This window comes from Phascolarctos cinereus, unplaced genomic scaffold, assembly GCF_003287225.1.
Source record: "Phascolarctos cinereus isolate Bilbo 61053 unplaced genomic scaffold, phaCin_HiC Scaffold_5;HRSCAF=322, whole genome shotgun sequence".
Classification (NCBI taxonomy): Eukaryota; Metazoa; Chordata; class Mammalia; order Diprotodontia; family Phascolarctidae; genus Phascolarctos; species Phascolarctos cinereus.
Window position 1 is genome coordinate 99,932,999 of NW_027555958.1, and position 27,664 is coordinate 99,960,662.

At 37.8% G+C, this 27,664-nt stretch overlaps 1 protein-coding gene across 2 annotated transcripts in view; it reads left to right on the forward strand.

Moving 5' to 3' along the window:
- The window catches only part of RGS17 (regulator of G protein signaling 17), a 199,337-nt gene that overhangs the window by 120,090 nt on the left and 51,583 nt on the right, over nucleotides 1-27,664 (forward strand). For both annotated transcript variants that reach the window (XM_020986642.2, XM_020986638.2), the window contains exon 2: nucleotides 26,575-26,718. In XM_020986642.2, coding sequence (XP_020842301.1) covers nucleotides 26,600-26,718 — 119 coding nt within the window. In that variant the 5' untranslated portion in view covers nucleotides 26,575-26,599. The remainder of the gene's footprint in view (nucleotides 1-26,574; nucleotides 26,719-27,664) is intronic.

Genomic DNA, 27,664 nt, shown 5'->3' on the forward strand with positions numbered 1-27,664 from the left:
GTTGAGCTGCCTCTGGCATTTCCCCCATACTCCCTCTCACATACTAACCCAGTAACATTTCTTTATAAATGATCTTAGCATAGCAGCAGCTATGTGGTTTTTGAAGCAGCTGTTGTATGAAGGTCACTTCAATGAGCATATCAAGAAAGGCGAGACCTAGCACTAGTCCTGGAGGACTTCCCAATCTAACTGGGAAGAAGGAGCATATAAATGAAAAGATTTCTAGCAGAACTACAACTATCCAAAATGTCAGTGAGTGGTATGAACATTCAGTGCTATTAGAGCTCAGAGTGATCAATAAGTCAATCAGACATTTATTAAATACTTGCTACATTCTAGCTGCTATGCTAAGTATCGGGTATATAAATATAAAAGTGAATGTGGATGCCCTCAAGGAGCTGAAGTCTTGACAAGGGAGGCAGGAGCATTTGTAGGTATGCACGCACATTTGACGCAAGGTAACTTTTCAAGGAAGGTCTTAGAAACTGAGGAAATTGGGAAAGGTTTCCTATAGAAAATGCTACTTGACCTGACCTTGAAGGAAAGTAGAGATTCTAAGAAAGTTGTAGGAGCTAAGAAGACAATATATTCCAGGCATGGAGGATGGTCAGTGGAGTAACACAGAGGTGGAAGATGCAGTGACATGTATAAATAATAGTAATGTCAGTTTGGCTGGACTGCTGTATGTATGAAAGGGTATTGGTGACTGCCAAGCTCAAAATAGCTGGAAAGGTAAGCTGGGGCCAGATTGTGAAAGGCTTTCAAAACTGAAAAGAAGGATTTACATTTGATTCTAGAGTTGGAGGATGAAACTTGTCAGACTTGTCAGATGGGATGATCAGATTTGTCCTTTAAGAAAATTACTCTGGGGGCAGCTAGATGGCACAGTGGATAGAACTCTGGCCTTGGAGTCAGGAGGACCTGACTTCAAATCCGACCTCAGACACTTGACACTTACTAGCTGTGTGACCCTGGGCAAGTCACTTAACCCAATTGCCTCACCAAGAAAGAAAGAAAGAAAGAAAGAAAGAAGAAAGAAAGAAAGAAAGAAAGAAAGAAAGAAAGAAAGAAAGAAAGAAAGAAAGAAAAGAAAGAAAGAAAAAAGAAAGAAAGAGAGAAAGAGAGAAAGAGAGAAAGAGAGAAAGAGAGAAAGAGAGAAAGAATAAAATCACTTTGATGGCTGTGTGGTGAATGACCACCAAAGCTGCCATCTTTAAGGAGTGTTTCCTGTATCTAGAACCTGAAATAGGGGTAAAGCATAATGAAATAAAGAGGAAGAAGGCAATTTTGGGCATATAGAACAATATGAGCCAAGGTGGGTTGGTACAAGGCACATTCAAAGCCAGATAGACTTACCAGTCTGACTGGAGTAAAGGTTTCATGTATGGGGAGAGTACTAAAGTCTTTGAATGTTAGACAGAGTTTATAGGTCATTCTCTAAGTATTACGTACTTGTTGAAGACTTTTTAAGAGACTACTAAGCATGACATAGTACAAAGAGTGCTGAATTTGAAGTCAGGATCTGAATTGAAATCCTATCTCTGCCTTACTACCAGTTTGACCTTGAGTGAGACATTTAACCTCTCTAAGTATCATTTTCTTAATGTGTAAAATAAAGATGTTGAAATACGGGGATTCTAAAGTTTCTTCTACTGCTACCTCTATGATTCTGTGAAAAATGGGATAGCAACATATAGGATATATATTTTTAGTAGGGAGTGGCTGGAGACAAGGAATCAATTAGAAGACTTTACAACAGTACACTTATAAAATTGTGAAGATCGGAACTAGGTTAATACTAATGAAAATAAGAGGGAATGCATGCAAGAGACATTATGAAAGATAAGTCAATAAAGCATACCCACTGCCGGAATTTGGGAGGAAAGAGAGAGGAAGAAATGAAAGGGAATTATAAGGTTTCAAGTCAAGGAAGGTTATCATTGACAGTAATAGAAATCTGGTAGTCCAAAGGAGACACTGGTTTGAGGATGAAAAATGAGGATTCTGTTGTATGCTAAATGAGCTGAATCTTTGAAGCCACTCATCTGCTTTTCTATTTGAGGAGACTATGTTTGGGAGGAGCCTCACTTTTCAGACAAATACAGCCACCACAACCTTGTGGCCAATACACAAAATCATAGGCCTAGAGTTAGGAAGCACCTCAGAGGCTATAAGATCTGATTCCCAAATTTTACAAATGAGCAAACAGAGACTAAGTGATTTGTTTAATATCACACAGGTAGTAAGATTCAGACACAGGATCTGAACCCAGGTCCTATGACTACAAAGCCAATGTTTTAGGGGTTTTTTTTCCTACTATACACCACTATATGTCACTGCCTTCCTTATAGAGTAGGCAGTAATATGTGCTGCAAATGTAAGGAAAATGATGATCCAATTGCAATGTATGCTCAACCAAGTGGCTATGTTGGCCCATCACCTTAAAGGCTAGTTTACTTGTAACAGCCTAAAGAGCCCAGGTCTAAGCATGTTCAGGTCCAGAATTCACTTCCACTCTGATTGAGAGCAGCCTAGGAAACTGGTTTTGCCCTAATTTATGTCCTTTCCACACCCTAGTGAAAACTGGGACTGTTCTAGTGTATTAGAGTAAAAAAGTGCACTCCACTTGCAGAAGGTTGAAAGCTCTGGGCCAGTCCCAGAGATACCAACCATATTCCACAGATCATTCATTCTGGGATTTCTCTAGGCTGATTTTTTCACTCATGAGTTTGGATTGGCTTCATAATAGCCTGTGGAGTAGAGTAATGCTTTTTCAACCTAGAATTCAAGTTATTCCAATTAAAAAAATTCATTAGGTGCTGGCTACTGTGTGTAAGGTACTACACTGGGCATTGGAGATAAAAGGACCATAAAGAAAAAAGTTCCTGCCTTCAAAGAATTTATCGTCCATTCATCTATAAAGAAGTTATTTATGAATGCAAGTGTGGCACAGAGATCACTAGAATGTGAGTCAGGAGGTCTAGGTTATACTTTCTATCTCTGTTGACTTAGCCAAAAATGAGGGGAGGTACAATAGATGATTTCTGAGGTCCTTTCCAGATCTAACATTCTTTGATTTTATTCTACAATTAGTAGCAGATTTCCAAAAATCCTATCATTTTAAAGATCAGAAATTTAGTCTTATTGAATCTAGATCAGCTGTTGAGAATATGGATTTTCTAAGGCTAATTGATTATATACCTAGCACTCTCATTGTTGTAGGGGAAGGATTACTGAGTAAGATTTATCAGGAAAAGGCCAAGTGTTGTCGATAAAACACTGATGGTTGTTTTGAATTGTTAAGGCAGAGGGAGTAAATTACTAACTAAGCAATTAGCAATCATGAATGGTAAAGAGTGAGAGCTAGTTGTCTATGTGGATGGTGGTGGAGAGCCAAGTAAGAAGAGAAGACAAAATAAAGAATCTGGTCACGGAAGTAAGCTACAGCAGCAGATTCACTAGCCGATGGTGCTTTGCCCAGCTCAGGGACCTAAATGTTTAACTCTCCCTTTGGCATTTGAAGGATCAACTGGCAGGAACTATATCACACTGTCCGTTAACTTCAGGAATACTGTGAATACATAGAATGGTGATTTTTAATTTGTTTGTCTATTGTATAAGGGCAGAAGTGACTGACTTTTTTGTTTGTTTCATATTTGGGGATAGAGGGTGTGCACTGGCTGTCCCCCACTGAGTAGAGTCATACACTCCCTTTATTAACCTCTGACTCTTAGAATCCATGGCTTCCAATTGGTTAGTACAGTGCCTGGCATAGGGGTGGGGAACCTGCAGCCTAGAGGTCACATGTGGCACTCTACGTGCTCAAGTGAGGCCCTTTGACTGAATCCAAACTTCACAGAACAAATCCCCAAAAAGATTGTTGACTTGATTTCACTTGACTTTAAAACTCACCTCAAGCACCACTACCTGGAAGAAGACTTCCCTAGTCCCTACTTGCTAGCATTTTCCCCACTAAGATTACTTTCCATCTACTCTATGTTTATCTTATATACACTGATTTATGCATATATTTTCTCCTCTTTGAGGGAAAAAACTTGTTTTTGCTTTTTCTTTGTATCCCCAGTTCCCAGGGCTCAGCACATAGTAAGTTATTGATTAATGTTTGTTAATTGACTGATTGATTGCCCTAATTTAATACACAACTGGTCCAATGCAACAGACTTTATGCTCCCAGGTGAGTGCTTGTACTCAAGAAACAGCAAAAAGCCCCACTCTGACTCCATTCTCCAATTTTCTGCGCCTTTAAACTTGCTCCCAAGAAAGAATTGGGCCAGTGTCACTCACTTCTCAGTAAGTATTGCAGCAACACCCTGCAGAAGAACCTCTAGAAAGTCCGTTTCCATATGTAACACAGGAGACACCAACTACGCCAATTGTAGCAGAGTCTAGACACTGACTACACGAATTGTAGCACAGGAGACACTGACCATGCCAACTGTTGCACAACAGGCATTGATGGAGCTTTTGGGCTCCGGCCTCTAGCAGGTTCACTCTTGTTCTGGACAGCCAGAAGGACAGGAATGGAGACATGATGAGGGGTTATTTAATTTATTTTTATTCTTCCCTATGAGGTTGCTGATAATGGGAGCACCAACTCCTGCAGCTTCCCCTAATTACTCTTCTTACAAGGGCAAGCAAGAATATACAAAATAGGAGCTCCAACTCCTATCTCATTCCCCAATGCCTTGATTGGGGCCGGTTGAGGCAGTATAGTATTGCACTGTGGAATTCCCCCCAAGCCTTGATGGTAGGAGGTCAAGGCATGCACAGCATTCAGCTGGCATGTTACCCAAATCCCCACTCACTGACCAGTGCTCACTTGATATATAGAGTAGCACACAAAGAAGGCAATTTGCCAGCAATAGCCTCACAAGTTTACATTAACTTTAGCAATATCATGATGACTTAGCACTGCACAAGCACAGTAGGTGTTTACAATTTAAGCACAAATGTTTACATTATCTCATTGTTATATCTCACTGCACAGTTGCAGTAGAAATTGTTTACAATATGAAATCCTGGGAGCTAATAGATTGTTATCACCATGGATCCTGGGAACCATCATCTAAAAAAGAATAACAAAATCTACCTAACATACACCATACTTGAGAATTATGGGAGCCATGGGGTGTGCTAGCAAATGTTTAACAACAAGCTCTATACACACACACACACACACACACACACACACACACACACGCTCACATGCATGTACATGCAGTATACTTAACAGTTTTAAGTTTAATCTGCATTATTAATACTTTGTTCATAACTTTCTTACATCTAGACAATCAACAAAATAATAAACCAAGCTTCGATTTGTTGCATTTGCTAATTTCCAAGGTATAAGTGTTTGTGGTGGGAATTTAACATTCAGTTCCTAAGAGCATGTATGAGCCAGCTCCAGCACACCCCTGAACCTGCCAGAAGGATTAGAAGTCACACTGCACTCACCTGCTCCCTTGTACCACCCCAACCACCTTCCTAAGCTGGGTCCCATGAGCTCATAGACTAGCACTTGAAGAAATCATATGATCCATCTGGCCCCCATTTACAGAAGAGGAAAGCAAGAACCAGAGGAGTTAAAGAGCTTTTGCATGTATTCAATAGCACTCAGGATTAGAACCTAGGTCCTCTCATTCCAAATTCAGTTTATTCTACCACACTAAGCTACCCTCCACTTCACAGTTGCTGTGATTTTGTAGACTAGGACAAGAAAAGGTTGGACAAAGATGATCTCTTGCACCTCACAAACACACCAGCTATATGTCCATAAAAGGTGGAAAATTAGGCTAATTAGGTAAATTGTTAAAAATATAGCATATACTTATTACTATTTTACATCTATACAAAATCAAATAGTGTGCAGATACAGAAGATGACTGTGGTAAATACAAATGAAAGGGTAGGGCAAACAAATGACTATTTTAAAAGATATCCTAGCAAATAAACATCTGGTTCTTAATAGTCCATTATAATACAGCAGAGTAATATTGTGAATGATACAAAATGGCAAATATATCAATATAAGGTCCCAGGTATGGGGTGTGCTGCACAAAGGTCCTACAGGCTTAGGAGAGTCAATTACTAAATTTTCAGTTTTAGCATTTATATCTTGGAAATCAGAAAACTACAAATTAGGACTTGTTCTATTATTTTGATTGTCTAGACTTAAGAAAGTGATGGATAATATGTTAGTAATGCAGATTTAAACTTAAAAGTGTGTCATACTTACATTTTGGGGGAGTTGATTGTTAAACATTTACCAACGACACATCCCTGGTCCCAGGCTAGGATGGCCAAAAGTTTTGATGATCCATGTGAGTGATTTATTCACTAAGAGTGGTCTCCTTGGATCCCAAATAAAGAAGCCAGGCTTTATAAATGTAAAGGATTGCTGGGTGAGTCACCACATCTAATCTCAATTGATGAGATGGTAGTTCATTAAGTAAATTATACTGCTTAATAGTAGTTTAGGGTATCTCTCAGATTTGTGTTCTCCTGGGCATCTTCCTCTGGAATATGTACAACCAGGGGTCTTAGTCAGGGAGCTGTGATGAAGGAGAAAAGGATGCTCTTTGCTGTAACCAGAGCTGTGGCTGGAGCAATGCCTGCCCCAAAAGCCGCCAACCACTTGACTCACCCTGGAAGTGGTGAAGAAAAATGGGGAGGAAAAAAGGCTGCTCTGACTCATAGTCTATTTGCCTCCCTTGTCTAAACTTGAATTTCTAATCCAGGAGTAGAAGAAAGTCTCGCATTGCTGGGTAAGTAATATAGTCATTTTACATACACACACACACACCACCCATTTATATTTTGCTTTGGAAAGTACATGTTGAGTTTATATTAAAATATGAATTTTAATATTCTGGAAACTCACAATACTCAAATAGATCTGTGACCTTATCAATGCAAGTACTCTTTTCAGTGATGGATGAATTAATGAATGAATTATTGAATGAATGAATGGAAAAAAGTATTTACAAAGCACTGTGCTAAGTGCTGGGTATAAAAATAGAAAATTAAGATTGTCTTTGCTCTCAAAGAGGCAAGTCAGTCAGTCAGTAAATATTTATTATGTGACTACTGGGGTAGCTAGGTGGCACAATGGATAGAGTACTAAGCATGGAGTCAAAATGACTCATCTTCATGAGTTCAAATGTGGCCTCAGACACTTATGATCTGTTTGACCCTGGTCAAGTCACTTAACCCTATTTGCCTCAGTTTCCTCGTTGGTAAAATGAACTGGAGAAATAGCAAACCCTTCCAGTATCTTTGCCAAGAAAACCCCAAATGAGGTTACAGAAAGTCAGACATGACTGAAAAACAGCTGAACATACTGAGTATTGCTATTCCCAAGGCTCTTGGGTTCAGGGTCCTAGAAAATCTCCGTAAGGATCTGAGGGGAGATGGTAGTCAAGGTGATGGTGGTGGCAGTTTGACTTGCTGTCAGGCTGCCTCCTGTCTCTCCTTCAGGGTATTGTGCTGCTGAAGCTTTCCTGCCCTGTGGGTGGCAGATGGTGGGGTGGCTGGACCCTTCTCTATTGTAATTACTTCCCCAGATGAGGCTATGAAGGCTGAGTTGGAAACAAGATTGGTTATCTGGGGTATGCTGCCATTTCCAGAGTTCTTGATGCAGATACCACCCATCCTTCCTGTCCATCCTATGTGACACTTATGCATGTTGTCTACCATAGAGTTTTTATTCAAAATATTGAAATCTTCTCTTATTGTATCAATACCAATGGAACATATAAGCTAGGGGTTAGTTATTCTTTGTCTTGCTATATGATGAACCATCATTTTTTATAGTAATGAATTTCTGATTGATCCTTTATCACACTTCCATGTACTTGCTTATAGCCTGCTGGCTCATGTCTACTATGCACTTCTCCCTTGCTTTTTGAGTGATCCTCCACTTCATTTCTTCAGAAATTATGTTATTAGATGACTTGTGGCAATACAAGATCATTAGAAGAATATTAGTATTTAAGTGATGGACAATGACTACAACGTAAATAGAACACCAAAAATTGAAACTGAGCTCTGTCATTATAACAGTCAAGCTTTGTCCCCATGTAAAAGATGTGTGACTTTTATCTTTCTCTCTTATTTGCAGAGGTAAGGGGACATGGATTTGGATTGCTAAATTTACTACCAGACTTAGTTATTGTGCTGAATAACTCTTATGAACTGATTTTTATTCCTTTGTTGTTGTTGTTGTTAAAATTGACGACTTTATTGGAAAAGGAGATCTAAAGCACAGGTCTGACCATGTCACCTTCCTATTCTATAAACAGCAATGGCTCCCTATTACTGCCAGAACCAGACATAAAATCCTCTCTTTGGCTTTTAAAGTCATTCATTTCCTTAACCCCTTCCTACCTTTCCAGTCTTCTTACAGTTGACTGCCTCCCGTGTTCTCTATCATCCAGTGACACTGGCCTCTTTCCTGTTTCTTATACAAGATACTCAATCTCCCACCTCAGTGCCATTTCATTGACTGTCTTGTGTAACTGGAATTCTCTCCTTCCTCAGCTATACCTCTTGGCTTCCTTCAACTCTTAGCTAAAATCTTTCCTTCTATAGAAAGCCTTTCCTGGTTCCCCTTAATGCTAGTAAATTACGTCCACCTTACCGTGTCTATATCTTGTTTGTATAATTGCTTGCATGTTGTCTTCCCCCTTACACTGTGAGTTCCTTGAGGGCAGGGACTGTTTTTGCCTTTCTTTGTATCCCTAGTGCTTAACATTATACCAGGCACGTAATCATTGCTTAATAAATACCATTGACTGACCGATGTATGCATAGATTATGCTTATACATTTTTGTAGAGATGGGAATGTATACATATGGGTCAATATTATTGATAGTCTCTTGGTCATCCTTTTTTTTCCAATAAAAATGCCCTAGATTTTTTGCATGCTTTCTATATATTCATTTCCTTTAGCTACCTTGAGAACTGATCCCCCAGTATCCTCAAAATTGAATCACTGCCTAGATGTACCTTCTCCTATATATAAACGGTCTGGTTTAGCTTCTTTTCTCATCTCTGTTTGCTTCAGTTCTTTTTCCCATTTCTCAGGGAACACATCCAGGATTGTGATATTGGAGTTCAAATGTGATAGCTCCATTGTTCTTGATGTCTTTTTTTTAAATATCATAAAATCTTTACAGGACATTTCTGCTTTTATTTGTTTGTAGTTCTCCTTCCTATTTCATCCTTAAATGCTCCTAGGATGACTTGCTTAATTGAGTCAATTTTTTAAAATTTATTTTTCCTTCTTCTTGAATGTTTTATAAGCCAACAATGTCCATAACCTCCCACTATCCTTCTCAATAAAATGTTATAAGAGGGTTTATATTCTAAAACAGCGGTGCCCTGTCCTGCCATATCTCTCTGCTTAGCAAGGAAATCAAGTGTTTGCTAGTGGGCATAATGGTGAATAGAATTCTAGACCTTACGATCAGGATAATCTAGATTTTAATCCTACGTTAGACACACATCAGCAATGTGATCCCTGGGCAAGTTATTTCATCTCCCTAAACCTCTATTTCATCATCTATAAAATGACAATAATACCTATGGTACCTACCTTACAGGGTTGCTGTGAATATCAAATCAGATTCAGTGCATAGTATTTTGAAGATCTTAAAGAATGATATGGAAATCATCATCATCATCATCATCATCATCATCATTTGTAGGTTACTTTGGTCTCCTTATGAGAATTCATTTTACATTGGTTAAACATCTTTAGGAAATTGTTAAAATTGGCATTGATACTTTTCTTCTGTTTCCCATTTTGGGAGAATCAATATTTTACTTACATAGACCATTTTGGAGTTGTTTAAATTGTATGCCATATCTTTTCCTCATTTTCTTTCATTCTGCCAGTTTTGTACTAATTTTGATCCTTGCTCTATCAAGTTGGTGGCCTGACTGTAGACATCAAGATGAATCAGAAACAACCACCACAATGGTAATAAGTTGTTTGTTGTTGGTTAACATATAGTCAGTTTCATTTTTCATAATGCTGTTCAATGCTTACTATGTCCAGCACATTTTAGTTCTTCTCTTCAAAAGAAAAAGTATTCATGATATGAAGTTTTTCTCTAATCTTCAAGCCTCTTACTCTAGAACCACATTTTCCAACATATTTGTCACCATTTTCACTTTTGTCCACCTTTACATTGTGGTACACAGATGTGATTATCAAATATCAATATATAGATATAGATGTAGATATAGATACAGATATTTCATTTTGAGTGTCTTACTGAATTCTTAGTAGCATTTCTCTACCTTGTTCTCCTCTAGAGCAAGAAATGGTTCATAAGTTGCAATTATTTTTATGGTGTTCTTTTTGCAAATACTTTTGAAAATTACATTATTAGATATCCAGACATCCCAAGAAATATTTCTTATTGCATTTGGATACGTAACACCAACTCAAGGATCATGTATTTAAAGCAGCAAGGCAACCTATAGGCCAGTTAATCCAACCTCTTCATTATACAAATAAGATTATTGGGACTCAAGGGGGTTAAGTGACTTACCCAGGATCACAAAGCTAGTAAGTGTAAGTGATAGAATTTGAATCTAAGTTGTTCTGACTTCAAGTAATACTGACAACTCCTTTATCTGCTTCTCCAAGGAGAATGTTTGAGCCATCTTTCCATTTATCCACAACTTCCTTTTAGCTTTTCTTTTTGTAATGAGGTCAAGTTTGATAAGACTCAGTTCCTATGGTTGTTCGTCCATTGGCTCATCACAGGGCAAGGAACTTACATTTAGAGTACCCACAGCTAAGTTAATATTTATAAAGTATCTAAAAATTGAATGGTGCTCACCATCTTCCACCTTCTATCCCATCACTTTGTCACTGTCATTGCAAAGGAGGAAGAGGCTATACAGGGCTGAGGTTCATTCTGTCCTTTTTCTGCATTTTATGAGCTGTCAGGAACAGAGTCCATCCCGTAGCTTCTCTACCTGACTGGTGATAATGCTGGTCTTCAGATTGCAAACTCAGTCTGTGACCAGAACCAGACTCAGTGTTAATTAACAGTGTTAATTAACTTTCTAGAGCTTGTGCTTTGCTAGCAGAGCTTTCAAAAACCCAGGGTCACCTCCACAAAATGGTGAGGCATGAAAAGAAAGATTTTGAGGAGGGTAAGTTGACAGTACTTCAAAATATAAAACCATCCTGTGTCACTTTGACTTCTTTCCACTCTAGTATTTCTGTAAAAGTGATATAGAAAAATAGGGTCTGTGTTCTATTCAGTTGCTTTTAGGCATGAACATCTATCTCACTGCCATTAAGCTGCCTGGCATTAACCAGAACCTCAGCCATTGTTCTTGGGTGTCCTAGAAAATTATTTGTGCCATTGGAATTAGATAAAGTTCATATTAGTATTTTTTAAAAATATAATAGTTTGTCATGACAGAGCTCTGAAAGTTTTATCTAAAATCTTGTTTTTTAGCAAGAGTTTGTAAAAATATTTAAATTCAGGACCCCACAATACTTTTGACAATTAGAATTCAATTTAATATTTTCATTTCTTCTTTTCTGTCTAAAAACAAAGACTTTTATTTTCATTGTTTATATCTATGGCACGTAACACAGTAGCTGGCACAAAGGTGCTTAACAAATGCTTGTTGAATTAAATTATGTTGCATTTTTGTGTGATCTTGAGTGGTCCTTTGAGAATTTTCTGTCTGGGAAAAATAGAGTCTAATGTATAGATTAATATTGTACAAGTATTGTAAATATCCTTTTTTAGAAAGAATATTGTTTGTGAAATCTTACTCTTCATTAAGTCCTCCTTGGTAAGAAATAATTTGAGATGAATAATTGCCTCTGTAAAAATACAAATCACCCATAGTTACATATATATTGCTACAAATAGGACCATACAATTAGGGCCCATTAGGACCAATATAGGACATGTTACAAGAGGAGCCTGGATTTTATGTAAGTCATACAAATATAAACTATTGCTATGATATCTCCCTCCTGCACCCTCATACATACCAGAAAAGTCTTTTTTTCTCTCATTTTTTTGGGGGTGGGGCAGACCTAGGATTTCATCATCATTGTAAAGAACTCCTCATATGGAAAGTCTCTCCAATGATCCAATTCAGCCAATTCTCTGTTAACTTATGGTATTAGAGAGGTGCCTTGGGGCACTGAAAGGCTAAATGATACACAGAATCACACAGTATGTGTCAGCAGCAAGACTTGAACCCTGGTCTTCTTCAATCCGAGGCTAGCCCTTTATCCACTAGGCCATGCCTCATTTCCTTCATTGTGTAAATAAAAAACTCTCAGTAGTCTTTAGGTGCTTAAACACAGTTCCTTTGAGTTTGTAGACATTTTTCTTTTCATTCAAGTTTAACCCTTGCTTAAATTGTCTATAATACAGAGACATAGAAATTGTTACAGTAGTTTAAAGAGAAAATTGAATGTTATAGGAAACAGTTGGTGTTGGCAGTTAGATGTAACATTTGAGAAATGGTTTGATAGGAAGTATTGCCACCACCTTTGGCATTACAGAGATGATACGTTATTTACCCTTGATCCTTGGGAATTTATAGAGTTAGCTGAGAAACCAATGTAAGGTAAAATACCTCTTTTATGGAGTCAAGAATGTGAATTTATCTGTGATCCATGAGAATCTATGAAGAATTTGTACTACCTGTGCTTTCCCTATGGAGTCAAGGAGAGAATGTAGTTTGTTCCTTTTTTTTTCCTCACTTTATCTCAGAATTTCTATTTGATAAACTGTGGAGAAAAACAATTAAAAATATAAGTTTGAGAGAAGCTAAAGAATACACAGAGAGGAAAAAAGATAAAGAGATGCTATTTTCAACTTTATTATCTGAAAAGGATTTGAGAGATGAGACTTACTTAATATCTTGAGAGACACCAAATGGAGTAATTCTGAGTTTCCAGACAAGTGAAGAGAAATCAACTACTGATATTTTAAACGTTTGAACTAATTTTGATTGTGACATTGGCTATAGCCAAATTATTGTGAATAGTTATGTGTATATGTTATTTTTATTATTATTCTTATTTGTAAATAAATTACACATAGAGTAACTTAATATCTAAATATAGTTATTACTAGTGGGAAGCACAGTAGTGGAGATTCAGAATCTACAGTGTTTGAAGGTAGACACCGCTCACAAGGGTTACCACTGGAACTCAAGGTAGAAGCTGCCCTTTGTAGAATCAGCAACCTATGGACATATGAGTTGTGGGGAAGTGTGGGGAATTGGGCCTAGAGAGAGCTCTTCACAAGGAAAGACTTTTAAGAAAGCATAGCATAGTTTGATCTTTAAGGGATTAACAGGACCAAGAAGATCCTGGGTAACCTCAAACTAGTTAATAAGAACTAGGAAACATGAAGAAGTCTTAGTTTCTTTGCACAAATTTTGTTGTACTTTACAAGTTAAAATTAAGAATTTTGAAAAATTTCAGAATCTTAAGGTGTTATTAATATTATACTCAGGTTGAAGGAACAGCCACACCTGTTCAGTGTGAGAAAGGATTATTTTACAAATAATTAAGATGAATTGAAAACCCACTTTTCTTGGCATAGAAGTGGCATGTAATATTTGCTAATTGAATTAATTAACTAATTATAATTAATAGCACTGCAAAGTGTTGACTAATCCCTTGTAAAGTCCATTTTTGTGTCTCTCATCTCAATAAAGTGAATACAATGCAACTGGCAAATAAGGAAGAAGAAAGAAGGAGGAAGGAGGAGGAGGGGAGAGAAGGGGGAGAAGGGAGAAGGAGAAGAAGAAGAAGAAAATGACAATGACTAAGACTAGCATTTATAAATCATTTTAAGGCTTGCAAAGCACTTTACAAATACTACTTAAATTTGCCCTCAAAACAATTCTGGGAGGTAGATGCTATTTTTTTAATCCCCACATTACAGATGAAGAAATTGAGGCAGATAAAGGTTAAACGAACTAAGGTAGTGTCTGACACTGGATTCGAATTTGTTTTCTTAACTCCTTGTCTACCATTCTATCCATTGCTCTACTTTGCCTATGGGTAGCTTGATTTTCAGCTGTTTTTTTTTATGGGTTCCCTCATTAGATTGTAAGCTCCTTGAGGGCAGGGGGTTGTGTTATACTTTTCTTTGCATCTCTAGCACTTAGCACAGTGCCTGGCACATGTGTAGCCAATACGTAGGTGAGTAGCAAATGTCTGACTCTCACTGTAGACCTCTAGTCAATACAATGATAAACCATGAGTCCAAAAGAATAAATATGAAACATGCTTCACCTCCTGAGAGACAAGTGATGAACTTAAAATGCAGAAGGAGATTTCTGATTTTCAGATATGGCTAATGTGGGTATTTGTTTTGTATGACTTTTTTGGATATGTATTGAAGAATTTGTTTTTCATTTATTTTTCTTGTGTACTTGCTTAATTGTAGATAGAGATAGTGAAAGGGATAGATTATTTATAAAATACTTGCTACTTGAAAATAAATAATAAGCTTAAAAATAATTAACATAAATCAATCAACATAACCTTATTAAGCACCCATACTGTGCTAGGAACTGGGAATATTCAATTACATGTATAATTTCATTAACTCAGAAATTGATTGACCAAAGTTTTTAGCTTGGAAATTTGGGGGCAGGCTTTTAGCTCTAACATCCCATATCCTAAGAAAGAAAGGAATTATATCAGTTTCCTTTGTAGGAAATATTTGTTTAATTTGCTTAATTGTATTCGCAGCACTTAGCACAGCACCTGGCCCGTAGTAGGTGCTTGACAAATATTTATTGACTAATTCAGAAAAGTAATTTTCTCCTACATGAAGAAAAGTCTGGGTTTTGTCATTTCTCCAATAAAATGACTCAGGTTACTTAGGCTCCTTTTGGCAAGTTTGGAAGACCATTCATTTAAAAATCAATAGTAAGCTCTAAATACCTAAGTGATTTATAATAATGAATTTGTAGAATTTAAATCTGCAGAACCCATGTAAGCAATAAATGGCACAAAAAATGGAGATCACAGTTTTCTCTTCCAGCCTGGTCCCATTTTTTTCCCCAAACCTCTTTCATAGATCTAATATCACCTAGAAAAGGTGATGAATTTGACAATTCATAAAAATACCTTGATATTAATGAATCAGGCAAATAGCACTTCAAACAAATGATTTCAGTATTTTTTTATTTTAGCATGCCAATATACCTAAATATCCAAAAATTAGACTATTTTGTTTTTATTTTCCTTTCAATCTTCTCTTCCTCCTAACACCTTATGCCAACTATCAAACATGTTGACAGTTGATATGGGAGATGTGTTATGTATCTCCCTTGATAGGAAAAAATAATAATGAAAAGCAATAATCTTTCATTGAAAATTAGTCTATTAAATAGAATGTGCAACTTTGGAAAATGGCTGAGTTTAATATATATTTACAGTTTGACAAACACATACCCAATTAACTCTTTTTTTCAGTGTAATTCCAGAGAAGTCTCCTCTATCTCAGCAGGCAAGTAATTGCAATAAAGTATATACAATATTTCATAAATGAAAATCTAATACCAATGAGGAAGATGGAATAGAACAAAATAACTTAGGTTCATGGCCAAAGATCAAAAGTATAGAACTGCAGAATTTGAAAACTCACTTAACCACTATGACCTTCATTTTCCCCATCTATGAAATTCTTTTTTTGTTTGTTTGTTTGTTTTGGCTAGGCAGTGGGTTTAAGTGACCTGCCCAGGGTCACACAGCTAGTGTTATATGGCTGAGGCTGGATTTGAATTCAGGTCCTCCTGAATCCAGGGCCAGTGCACTATCCATTGCACCACCTAGCTGCACCACCCCCCATCTGTGAAATTCTGACAAGGCAGAAAAAAAGGGGAGTTGTCTAAAGAGAACAGTGTGAATGCACAAGAACCTCATCCAATGACTCAGATTTTTTTAGACATACCAAAGATGGAGGCAAAAGCAGTTAATGGAAGATGAACACAAAATATGTGTATGGTAGAGTTTTGTAAGAATGGTGAATATCAAGAATGCTAAGCTTAGAATGAACTGAGCTAAAGAGAAATGCTAAAGCCAACAAAAAAGGGTTGTTGTTGTTGTTGTTTTAAGTGAAATAATTTATAATGCACTTTATGGAATTGTTGCAGAAAATACCACTGATGTGCTATATAAATACGAGTGATGATTACTTAGAATGTCATTCATCTTTTCCCTAGAAGATGATTCACATAATTAGTAAAATAGTCAAATGCGGCCCCTTATCATCAAAGAGAATGATGGGAAGTGTAGTTTTTCCAAGTTAGAGGGAGGAACAAAGGATCATGGGAGGCAGAAGCCTACTGGGAAGGTGTGTATAGGCATTTGGTATGCAGACATAAGTCAGGGCCAAGGGCCAGGTGACTGCAAATGAAGAGAGCTTCAATCCCCAAACTGAATATAATTATGAGAGGTTGGAGCCTTGTCTGTCTCACTGATCTGTTTTAAGGAGTTACCTTACTGGACAGAATTTTGTGGTTTCTCCATTTGTCACACCAACCAAGATCTGGTAAGTATATCCCGACTCCACTTTTTCCCTTTCCCCTGCCTGACTCACCAACAAAGAGGAACTGATTGCTTGAGGAAAAATGATGGAAACCTTGAGTAAAGAAGTGGTCATTCTGTCTTAGAGTTTGTAATAGAGAGGAAATCAGGCATAATCTGACAATCACCCAAGACTTTGGGAGGGCAGTTTTCCAAAAGTCAGAGGAAAGGATAGGCAGGAACCCATGGACTAAAATTCTACAAAGTATGGCAGCTCAGAAAGGATGGAAAGGTCTCAAAATAAATTCCAAAAGCAAAGAAAGAAATGATTCTGACAAGGTTTAAAAAAAAGGGGGGGTGGGGAGGATTGTCCAAAGAGAACAGTAGGAATGCATAAGAACTCATCCAATGACTCAGACTTTTTTAGACACATACTAAAGATGGAAGCAGAAGCGGTTAATGGAAGAATACAAAAAAAAAAGGTAAGAGTTCTATAAGAATAGTGAATATCAAGAATGCTAAACTCAGAATGAACTGAGGTCGAGAAATAGAAAAGCCAGCAAAGAGAGTTTAAAAAGAAAAAAGTCTATTGGAGAAAAAAGTAGAAGGAAGAGGGTTCACTTACTGTTTGGAGGGAAAGGAGGACAATTTCTGGACAGCTCTTACTTTTCACTTTTTATTGCTGGAAAGAGTTATCTTTGCACTGAAATTGATAAAATGAAAAAAGTTAATGTAGTCTTAGTGAGTAGATGATAGAACACTTAGCTGTCCTTGATGCTTTCAAGTCACCAGACCCAGGACAATTTGAAATTGAAAAGACAGGGTAAAATGAAAAAACTGTGTGGGTGGGTGTGGGTGTATTTTCTAGAGAGCATAGAAAATAACTATGATCTGGCAGCTCTGATTACTGCAAGTTTAAAAGATCTGGAGAAGTACTAAAGGACCAAAGAAGGTCAAATGCACACATTTTTCAAATGAAAGGAAAAATTTGGAGTGTGCACTCTACAGGCCAATGAGCTTGACTCAGGTCCCAAGCAAACATATTAAAATAAGCAGCTAGGTGACACAGTGGACAGAGAGCTAGATCTGGAATCAGGAAGACCTCTGTTCAAACTTGTCTCAAACACTTCCTGAATGTATGATCTTGGGCATGTCATCTAATTTCTGTCCACCTCATTTGTAAAACTGGGATAATAATAGCACCTATCACTCAGGGATGTTTTGTGAGGATCAGATGACATAACATTTGTAAAGTGTTTCTACACTATTATTATTAGCAAAGGTCATAGGACCTAGTTGACATCACCAAGAAGAAGTCATGCTAGGGTAATAGTTTCCTTTTCCTCCAAGTCAAATAGATCAAGGGAATGCTACAGAAACATTTTACCTTGATTTAAGTATAGCATTTGATAAAGTCTTTCATGCTAACCTTGTGGCAAGATGGAGATATAAATACTATCTGATAGTGTAGCTGATTGAATTTGGAACTGGACCAAAAATACAGCTCTGGACAATGTCAGCTTGAAGTGAAGTCACTGGTAGAGTGCCCCAGGGATCTGTGCTTTGCCCTATACTACTTAATATTTTTATCAATGACCTAGAAAAAAACATAAATGCTGCCCTTAAGCAAATATGCAAAATATGGAGTTTAGAAAGATATAAATTCTTTGTAATGACTTAAAATTTTGACTAAAATATTAATTCAGTTAAGATGAATTTAATATGGATAAAATCAACACTTGGCTTCCAAAAAAAAAATCAATTTCGTAAGTACAAGAAGGAAGAGGCATGGCTACCAAGATCAACTGAAAAAAAAAGATCTTGGACCTTTAGTGGATTTTGTAATTTGTTCATTATGATTCAACTTTATAAACTAGCTACCAAAAATTCTTAGGCTGCATTAAGATGGAGGGACACTGCTTTCAGGACTAGTATGGTGTTTTCCAGAATATATCTGGAATAGAAGGACAGTGAGAAGCGGGGGAGTATCTAGAGGAAGACAGCCAGGCTAGTGAAGGGTCTCAACATCATGTCCTGTGAGGATGAATTGAAGAACTGGAATAATTTAGCATGAAGAAAGAAGACTTGGCTGGTTGTAACAATACTTTTTTTTTCATTGTTGGCTTAATGTGTTTATTTATAATTTGGGATGTTTCTGTTTCTCTGTTAGTTATTTAGCAGTGATTGGTGGGCTTTTAGGCAAAGAACTACCTTCTTTCTCTGTCTTGTTCCCACCTTCCTGAGGATGGTGCTACTCATTCTTAATTCTATGCTTTAGGCATGACTTCTCTAGGCCCTGTCCTCAATTCCACCCCTGAAGAGAAACAGTGGGAAGGGGGAGGGATTGTGTTCCTTTACCACATCTCCTGCCTCTAGAAAATCTATTGGTTCATCCTATATCTAGGATGGATTTATTTATTCTGCTCTACTTTGGGGCAGTTTTAGTAACATGTATCAATAACATCATTTTTGTTAAGCTTAAGCCCAAAGCTAGCATTCCAGTGGTTAGACAGAGTTCTTATCTCTGTATATCTGCCCAACTATGTATCTTCCCTCTCGTCTACATTTGATACCCCTAGCATGACACACCCAACATGTCCTTGGGTTGATGTCCTAGGTCTGACACATACTAGTTAGGGGGCAGTCCTCTAAGACTCTAAATTATATTCTATCCAATGATCTGAATCATTGAGGGAAACTTTCCATACTGGAAGTTCCCTACATTAATGAAATCACTTATCTGGAACCTATCCCCCCAAAAAAAAATACAATTTACAGATGAGAAAACTGAGGCCCTAAGAAGTTAAGCCTAGTCATATGGCTAATAGAAAATTTGGATTTCAACCCATGTCCTTTTACATCAGGTCTAGAGCTTTGGCACTATACCAAGATCAAGTGTGCTAAGACTCAGGAGCTTACAGGAGGTTAGGTGGTAGAGTAGGTAGGCTTGGAGGCAGGAACACCTGAGTTTAACTTTGAAATCAAACACTTATTAACTCTGTGACCTTGGTCAAGTCACTTAACTTCTATTTGCTTCAGTTTCCTTAACTGTAAAATGGTGGTGATAATAGCACCTACCTCCCAGAGTTATTGTGAAGATCAAATGAAATAACTTTTATAAAGCACATCACACAGTGTATGGCACACAGCTGGTGCTATATAAATGGTAGTTATTCTTGGTAATAGTATTATCTCTGCCACAAGCTACCCATGTGACTTTTTGAGTGAGTCACTTAACTAGACCCCACATTAGTTCAACTATAAAATGAGAGGATTGGACTACAAGGCTCTCAAAGTTACTAGCTCTAAAATTCTGATTCTAAAAGATGTCTACGCTCCTTCCCTTTCATCTATAAAAATTTATGAAGTACCGTATTGGAAAAACTAAATAAGGTGGTCCCAAGTATCCTGGAAATTTCTGAGGCTAGAATAAAGGAACACTGAACTTCTGTTAAAGGTTTTCTGAAAGATCAGAAGAAAAAAACAACAACAACCGTACAACTGATTCCCCTTCCAGTACTCATTGTCCTTAGGTCCAAAAAGTTTCACATCCTAAACTGTCAATTTTCTATTTGCTTTCTTAGTTGTTAAAACAAAACCTAGTGGAGAGGTCAGGGTAATGCTTTAAGCACTGAAGTAAATGAGATTGATTTTATGTACTTTTATCTCTTATTTGAGAATGTTTTTAAATAGTACTACCCTCTTTATTCATATCCAACATATTTATATAAACATTACTTGGTGTGGGATTTTTTTTTAGCAATTATCCTTGTATTTGTGGTGGGATTTCTTAGCAATTATTTGGATAATTATTATTATAGGAGAGCATCTCACATAAACCTCATAGCACACTGCCTTTTTTTTTGAGTTTCTAGGGTTTTGCTTTGTCAAATTAATATTTTTTCCCTTTTCATATTTGAAGGATCTTTTTTTGCCTCTTTTAAAAATTGCTTATCTCTTTTGATGTATAGTGAAATAATAAGCACTTATGCTTTCTGAAAAGCAGCTTGATGAATCTCAAAATGAACATGTCATAAAGATAAAAGCACTGTCAGTACTTTTCTAAGTAAACACATTGTTATTCTACATTAATAATGAATATTTTTTCATTTTGATGAAATAAAAGGAATAGGTCCCTACTGGTGATTTTTCTTACATCTTTCATAAAATCTGTGCAAAAGATTGCCTCTAATTCCCTTCCCTGGACCTGTCATGATTTTAAACCCACCTTTGGCTAGTTCTCCACATGAAAACTGTAGCAGGAGGGTAGATAATTACCTGATGATTTGGGGTCCAGGTAATATAGAAAATAACAAATTTTAAAAGCTGACTCAACTGCACTGGTTATCTAGCCTAGTGGCTTCTAAACTTTTTAGATCGTTTTCCCCTAACAGCAAAAAATTTTTTCAAGTGTACCCCTAGTATATGCATGTTTATTTATAAATTATACACATGTACTGTTGTATTAATATATTGTGTACCCTATGAAACTTAAACAAAAGCAGAAATTTCAAAAGATTCCATAAAGATAAAATAAACATTTATAATTTTCTGCTATTAATGGTATAAAAGAACATTTTTTTTGCTCTGGAGAGCCACACAACTGAATATACGTGATTATTTTTAACAATCCATGATTTTACCTTGGGGAGCTGGGTAGATTTATAAATAATAATTGTTGGCTTGTTGTTTCTGTTTAGTCATTTCAGTCCTGTCTGGATCGTTGTGACCCCATTTGGGGTTTCCTTGGCAAAGATATTGGAGTGGTTTGTCATTTCCTTCTCCAGCTCATTTTATAGATTAGGAAACTGAGGCAAAAGAGGCAAAAAAATTGACTTGCCTAGGCTTACACAGCTAGTAGGCTTACACAGTGTCCAAGGCTGGATTTGAACTCAGGAAGAAGAATCTTCATAAATCCAGTCCCAGCTCTCCATCCACTGTGCTACCTAAGTGCCCCAAAATACCACAGCCAAATAATAGGTCACATGAATCAATAAACATAACAGCTTTTTATCAGAAGTCATGTTTTGGGGCAGTTAGATGGCACGGTGGATACAGCACGGACCCTGGAGTCGGGAGGACCTGAGTTCAAATCCAGCTTCAGACACCAAACTCTTGACACTTACTAGCTGTGTGACCCTGGGCAAGTCACTTAACCTCAACTGCCTAAAAAAAAGGTCATGTTTCTCTTTGTGTAGATATTCACCATGTAGGAGGCAAAAAAATGACAAGCAAAAGTCAGTTGTTTCTCACTTCAACTCAATAGAAAGTTTTCAATTTGAATTCGTCCCATTTTTTTTAACCTAGTTCTGCATAATGAGTGGTAGCATGACTTAATTTCCTATTCATATTTGGGTACTTTCATTGTATTGAAGACCAGTTTGGTTGGGCCATTGAGATAAAGAAGGGGAGTAATATAAAATGGGTGGGACTAGGCTGTGAAAGTTTTTAAATGCCAAAGTGAAGAGTATATATTTGATCCTAAAGGTAATAAGGAGCCACTGGAATTTATCTAGTGGATGTTGAATGGGAAGGGAGAAGGGCCAGTGACATAGGCTGACTGGGAAAATCACTGTCAGCTGTGTGGAAGATGGCTTGGAAAGGAAATACTTGAGTCAGAGAGATCAATTAGAAGGCTACTGTAGAGTTCTAAGCAAAAGGTCTGAGGTTTATGAGGTGTTCAAAGAGGACTAGCATGTCTGGTATGAGAGCTTGCTGAGCCTTTTTCAGGGCTGCCCCTCTACTTTTGTGTCTATCTGGTACTCAAATCTCACCTGTGGCTCCAGGAAGCTAAAGCATGTACAGTGGCCACACCCCAGTAAACTGTCTCAGTGGACAGGCTAAACCAGGTTGAGGGTAACTGATGAGCCTCAAACCCATGGGTGAATTAAAGGGTTGTCCATCCCAAGCATGTGAGAATTCCCTCTCCTCCCCCCGGGGAAATGGATGGATGAGAACAATTTGTTCCAACAACCATAAAGACGGCTGAAGCAGGTGCTATGGAGTGCTTAGAGCTTGGTCAGACATCAAAGACACCAAGGTCATCCACTGCATCCTGGGCAATCACCAGTCATCTTGACTTTTGTCTTGCCATTGGACTCTGATGACTCAGGAAGAGAGAGGCTGATGACTTTACAACTCTGCCTCACTTAAATCCAATTCACCCAAAAGTCAAGATATTACCCCATGATGTCACTGGTCCTCATTGAAAACAAAGGACAAACAACGGATGAAAGCTTAAACAAGGGTGGCAGCTGTGTGAGTAGAGAGGGGACTGATGTAAGGGATGTTGTAGAGGTAGAAATGACAAGTTTTGGAAATGCATTGTATGTGTAAGTTGAACTTATGTGAGCAGTCAGGCTTCCATAGACTCCAAGGAAGCATTTGCTTCCTTTTTGGAGATCATTGGTGACTCCAGACTGTTCCCAATTGGCTGGTTGATTAGACAAGTTTTTGTTGCCTTAAGCTTTGCTGGATACTGTAGGGATTGCTTCATTATTTTGTATTTTTCATCTTTAACTTCCCCTTTCTATTTTCAAAATAGGCCACCACTTTCTTTCTTATATGTATCTTAAAATAAAGAAGTGACAGACTCTTGTTCAGTGATAGAGAAACAAAGTTAGGCAAGAATGTATTTTTCTGGTATTTTGAAAATTTAATCCAAAGGGTTTTAGAATCTAAGGCAGTGCATAGAGGGGTCCTGGCTCTTCAGGAGTTCAATGAACCAAGGAGTTCCCCCCATTACAAGGCGTTCCCCCCATTAGCCGAATTACTAGGCATAAATCATTGTTTGTAGGCAACTGATAGGACACAGAGAATTCTTAAAGATTGGTTTACTGAAGATAAACTACCCCCAATTCCTGGCCTGTAAAAGCAAGCTGGTTCCACACACATAATCTCTCTGATTTCTTCTCCACCATTTCCCTTGCACCTTCTTCCATAATACAATAAAAGTGAGAGAAAGATGGATTTCTGCACTCCATTCCCCATATAGGAACAGTAATGTTGGTTTACAAATCATGTGACCACGGTATACATGTTTGCATCTGTATGCAAGCATTCCTAATCAGGAAGAGTCTTCTAGGAAATTCTTTCTGAATAGACGAGGTGAAGATTTTGAACCCTTTAGGCAATATGATCTAGGCACCTATATTTCCAGGCAGCACTACCTTTGGGAGAAGCCTTGTCAGTATCCCCAAATTCCAGAGTACTAGAGGTTAATTGCTACAGCTAAATCTCCAGAAAGGGTAGAGGAAGCCAGAGTGGGAAAAGGGTGTTAAAGTTTACAACTGACTTTGAAGACAACAATGGCAACCTCTGCCTCTGTCTGCCTTTTGAAAAGTACAAATCTAGAGTTCAACTACAGAGCTACAGAAAAGATTGAAGAGAATGGAAGCTAAATACCTATGAAAATTCTCACTAAAAAGAACATACAACCCTACCTATGATTGAACCTCATTCTTCCTTTCACTATTAGGAAGAGACAACTCATTCCCAAATTAAATAAAACTCTCCTAACCTCCACTTCTTCAACATTTTCCCACTCAGTGGATTGAAGGAAAGAGTTGCTTTGCTAGAACTGGTAGTCTCTATGGGTAAAGCAGGTTCTCTTGTGTTACTTCAAAAATGATGCAATGAGATTTTCAATGGACTTGCTATATATGTGTTGTATGTGTTACTAGCATTGCTGCCAAGCTATTTACCCACCCCCAACCCCCACTCTCATCCTCTGGGACTTCATGTTACATGATCCATAAATTCTATAATCAGAGCCTGGGGCAAAGTCATTCATCTCCTGTGCAGGACAGCTTAGTTTTCCAACCAACCTTAAAACTTTCTGGCTGTCCAATATTAAGCTTCCCAGCTTGCTTCCTTTTTCCATGGAGTGGAAAAAAATGAATTGGCCTCATTACACTTAAAAGTGTCTAACTCAATTTTAACCTTTAAGTTATACAAAAATGTCATACAATATTTTGTTTTCATTTGTAGATGGTGAGAAAATGTGTTTAGCTTAAATGCTAGGAATCTGAGGGCCTAGAAGGTGAAAAATTCAAGAGTTATACCAATTTTCCCTTGCACGCCCACCCATGAACTCACTCAATTACATTTTCCTATTACACAAGTACATATAAACAAATAGAGTAGGATGTGAAAGTCAACACCATAAGGGCGTGCCAGTGTTTGCCATGTCTGTTCCCTGGGAATTGAGGTTGGGGACTAGTTTGGAGGTAGTATGTCTTAGCAATTCTTTGGCATATGTTGTTTCTTCCCACTAACTCTGTGAGTTTAAATTCTGGATCAGTGAACATATACAAGGTTTTTTCCAGAAGAAATTAGAGCTTAAAAGTACACTAAAATTTTTGGAACACCCTACATAGAAAAAAAAATATGTCACCACACTTTTATCTCAGCTCAGTTAGTTGGGGGTAGAAGAAAGGGAGCATTGGATTTGAAATATTATCTCTAGTGGTCTGCTCTAATTGTGATTCTCAAGAGGGCATTTTTTTTTTCTAGAAAGAGCATGCTTACTATAAATAAGAGTAGCACTCAGAGAAATTTAGGGAAAGAAACATTCTGTGAGAATCTGACAGCATGTAATGGAAAAGCAAGAGGAGAAGATCCAAAGAATCCATTCTGGGCCCATCCACAAATTACACTTTTCTCCAGAGGCTGCCTGAGTAGAAATTCCAAGATCTTATTTCCTTCTGAATTTTCCAGTGATAGTGTGTTCCCAACAAATCATCAGGACGTAATCAAATGCTGTGGAAAGCTTTATTTCTCAGGAAAACTTCTAGAGTGTAGACAAGGCAAGGATCTGGTATAAAGCTTAGTATATTTTTAACAAGTGTTCTTCTTGGCGTCGATGTAAAATTCAAATAGTTTACACATACCACAACTTATAAGCAATGTGTCAGACCCATAGCATTCAATTCCTTTTTCCAAAGATGTCAAATCAAATTGCTCTATTAAAGTAATTTCTAAAGACCTTTTTTTTTTCCAACTCGAAGGCAGAATTTGCCTGATGAGAAGGCACCTATGAGGAGTGATTTTTAGGGTACACCAGCTAGAGAAACTTGTATCTAGGTTGCCAGATACCAAAAGTATCTTTACTTCTGGCCTGACCTTAAAACCAAATTCCACTCTTAGCAACTTTTTCCTTCAGTCTTGAAGAGTTCCCAGTCACAATGTAAATTGACACGGTCATCTCTTACTTTATGGGTATTCACTTGCCCCACTGACAGCTAGGTGAGTGTAGAAGGGCCTTGGCACAGGGAATTAGCATGATGAACTGGGACAGTAGCGCCAGTGAAAGGGAGGTAGGTGATTTTAGAGAACGTAAGAAGGGTAAGGAAAAAGCTAGGTGGCACAGTAGATAGAGCAGCTAGGCCTGGAGTCAGGAAGAACTAAATTCAAATCCCACCTCAAACACTTTCTATCTTTGTGACCTTGGGCAAGTCACTTAACCTCTGTTTGCCTCAGTTTCCTCAATTATAAAATGAGGATAACAGTAGTGCAATACAAAGATAAAACATTTGCAAAGCACTTAGCACACTACCTGGCACATAATAGATGCAATATAAATTCTCTAATTGCTTTTATTTTCTAAGATTATCTTTGTCTCATGCAGCTTTGCCTTGAGCAATATCTTGAACAAACAAAGAGCCCTTGGCTATTAACCCTACCACAGACATCAGGGAAGAAACAGAGAAGACAGACTCCCAAAATTTATTTAAAATCTTTCATAAAGGTTTTATCATTATTGAGCAAAGAAGGAAGTGGAAGAATCTCATTTGCCTTATCACTGCTGCTACTTTATTATTTCTTGAGCCACAGATATTGGACCCCACATTTCTGGAATATTCCTGATGAAATGTTCTGAGGATCCTTGCTTTGAAAACTGCATTTCTTTTGTAGCTCGAGCTTCTTCATTTCTGCATCAAACGGCGTATCTAATTTCACTCCACCGTCATTCTGTCCCTCTCTTCTGTCTCTGTTCTTGCAGCCACTCGGGTACCAAAGGAGCTGAAATGAGAAAAAGGCAGCAGTCGCAAAATGAAGGAACATCTGCTATGTCTCAAGCCCCTGGAAACCAGAGGCCTAACAACACGTGCTGCTTTTGTTGGTGCTGTTGCTGCAGCTGCTCCTGGTATGTTACATTATCTCTTCGATAGCGTACGGAAGCTAGGTAAATAACGAGAGAGGACACATACCAGGTTCTGGACTCACAGAAATTGTCCCTCTGATACGTCTCTAATCTCTCCAGCTCCCCAAAGCCCCTTAAATGAAAGGGAAGATGTTTCTTTTCCACAAATAATTAATACAAATAGTGCTACCCTCAGTTTAATGTGCTATGTAAAAACTACAGAAATTTGAGCTTTCCTCATCTGAGAATGTAAAATTAATCTTAGTGTAGGGGGAAGGAAAATCTGTTCTTTTTTACTTAGCTATGCTTCTGAAAGAAATGGATGAGATGTCTAACCATTAGGCAGGCATCCAGCATTTATTAAGCACTTACTGTGTGCCAGGCACTGTGCTGGGGAAACAAAAGGTAAGCAAAAAGAAAGACAATCGGGGATCTCAAGAAGCTTCCATTCTAACGGAGGAAGATAATACGCAGAAAGAAACGGAAACGGGGTGGTGGAAGTGGGAAGGCTTGATGTTTACTCCTGAGAAAAGCACAGTATGGAGAGAAATAAAGCCTGGTCAGTCTAGGCCCCTCCCCCAAGTGGAGACACACTAGGAGGAATTCACCAGAAGAGAAGGGGGTGGGCATGGTAAGTTTTCATGGCTGTTTCAGGGGCAAGAAGGTGCTGAGGGAAGTTCTAGGATAAGACAGCAGCTTGAGCCTCAAACTTTCAAATAAGCAATCCAAAATAAACGCTTAATGATGCGCAAACTATGTACTAGGAGAAAGGCACATATACTTAACTCAGAAGCACTTGAACCCTTCCAGGCCACAAGCGGACCATCAAAAGAATGATTCTCTAACAATTCAGTGCCTTAGGAGGCTAACGCTAATTCCAGCAGCTGCATGTTTAATTTTTAAGTGTGTACCCAGGATTATAGTGCAAGCTAAGGTGTTCCTTAAGAGT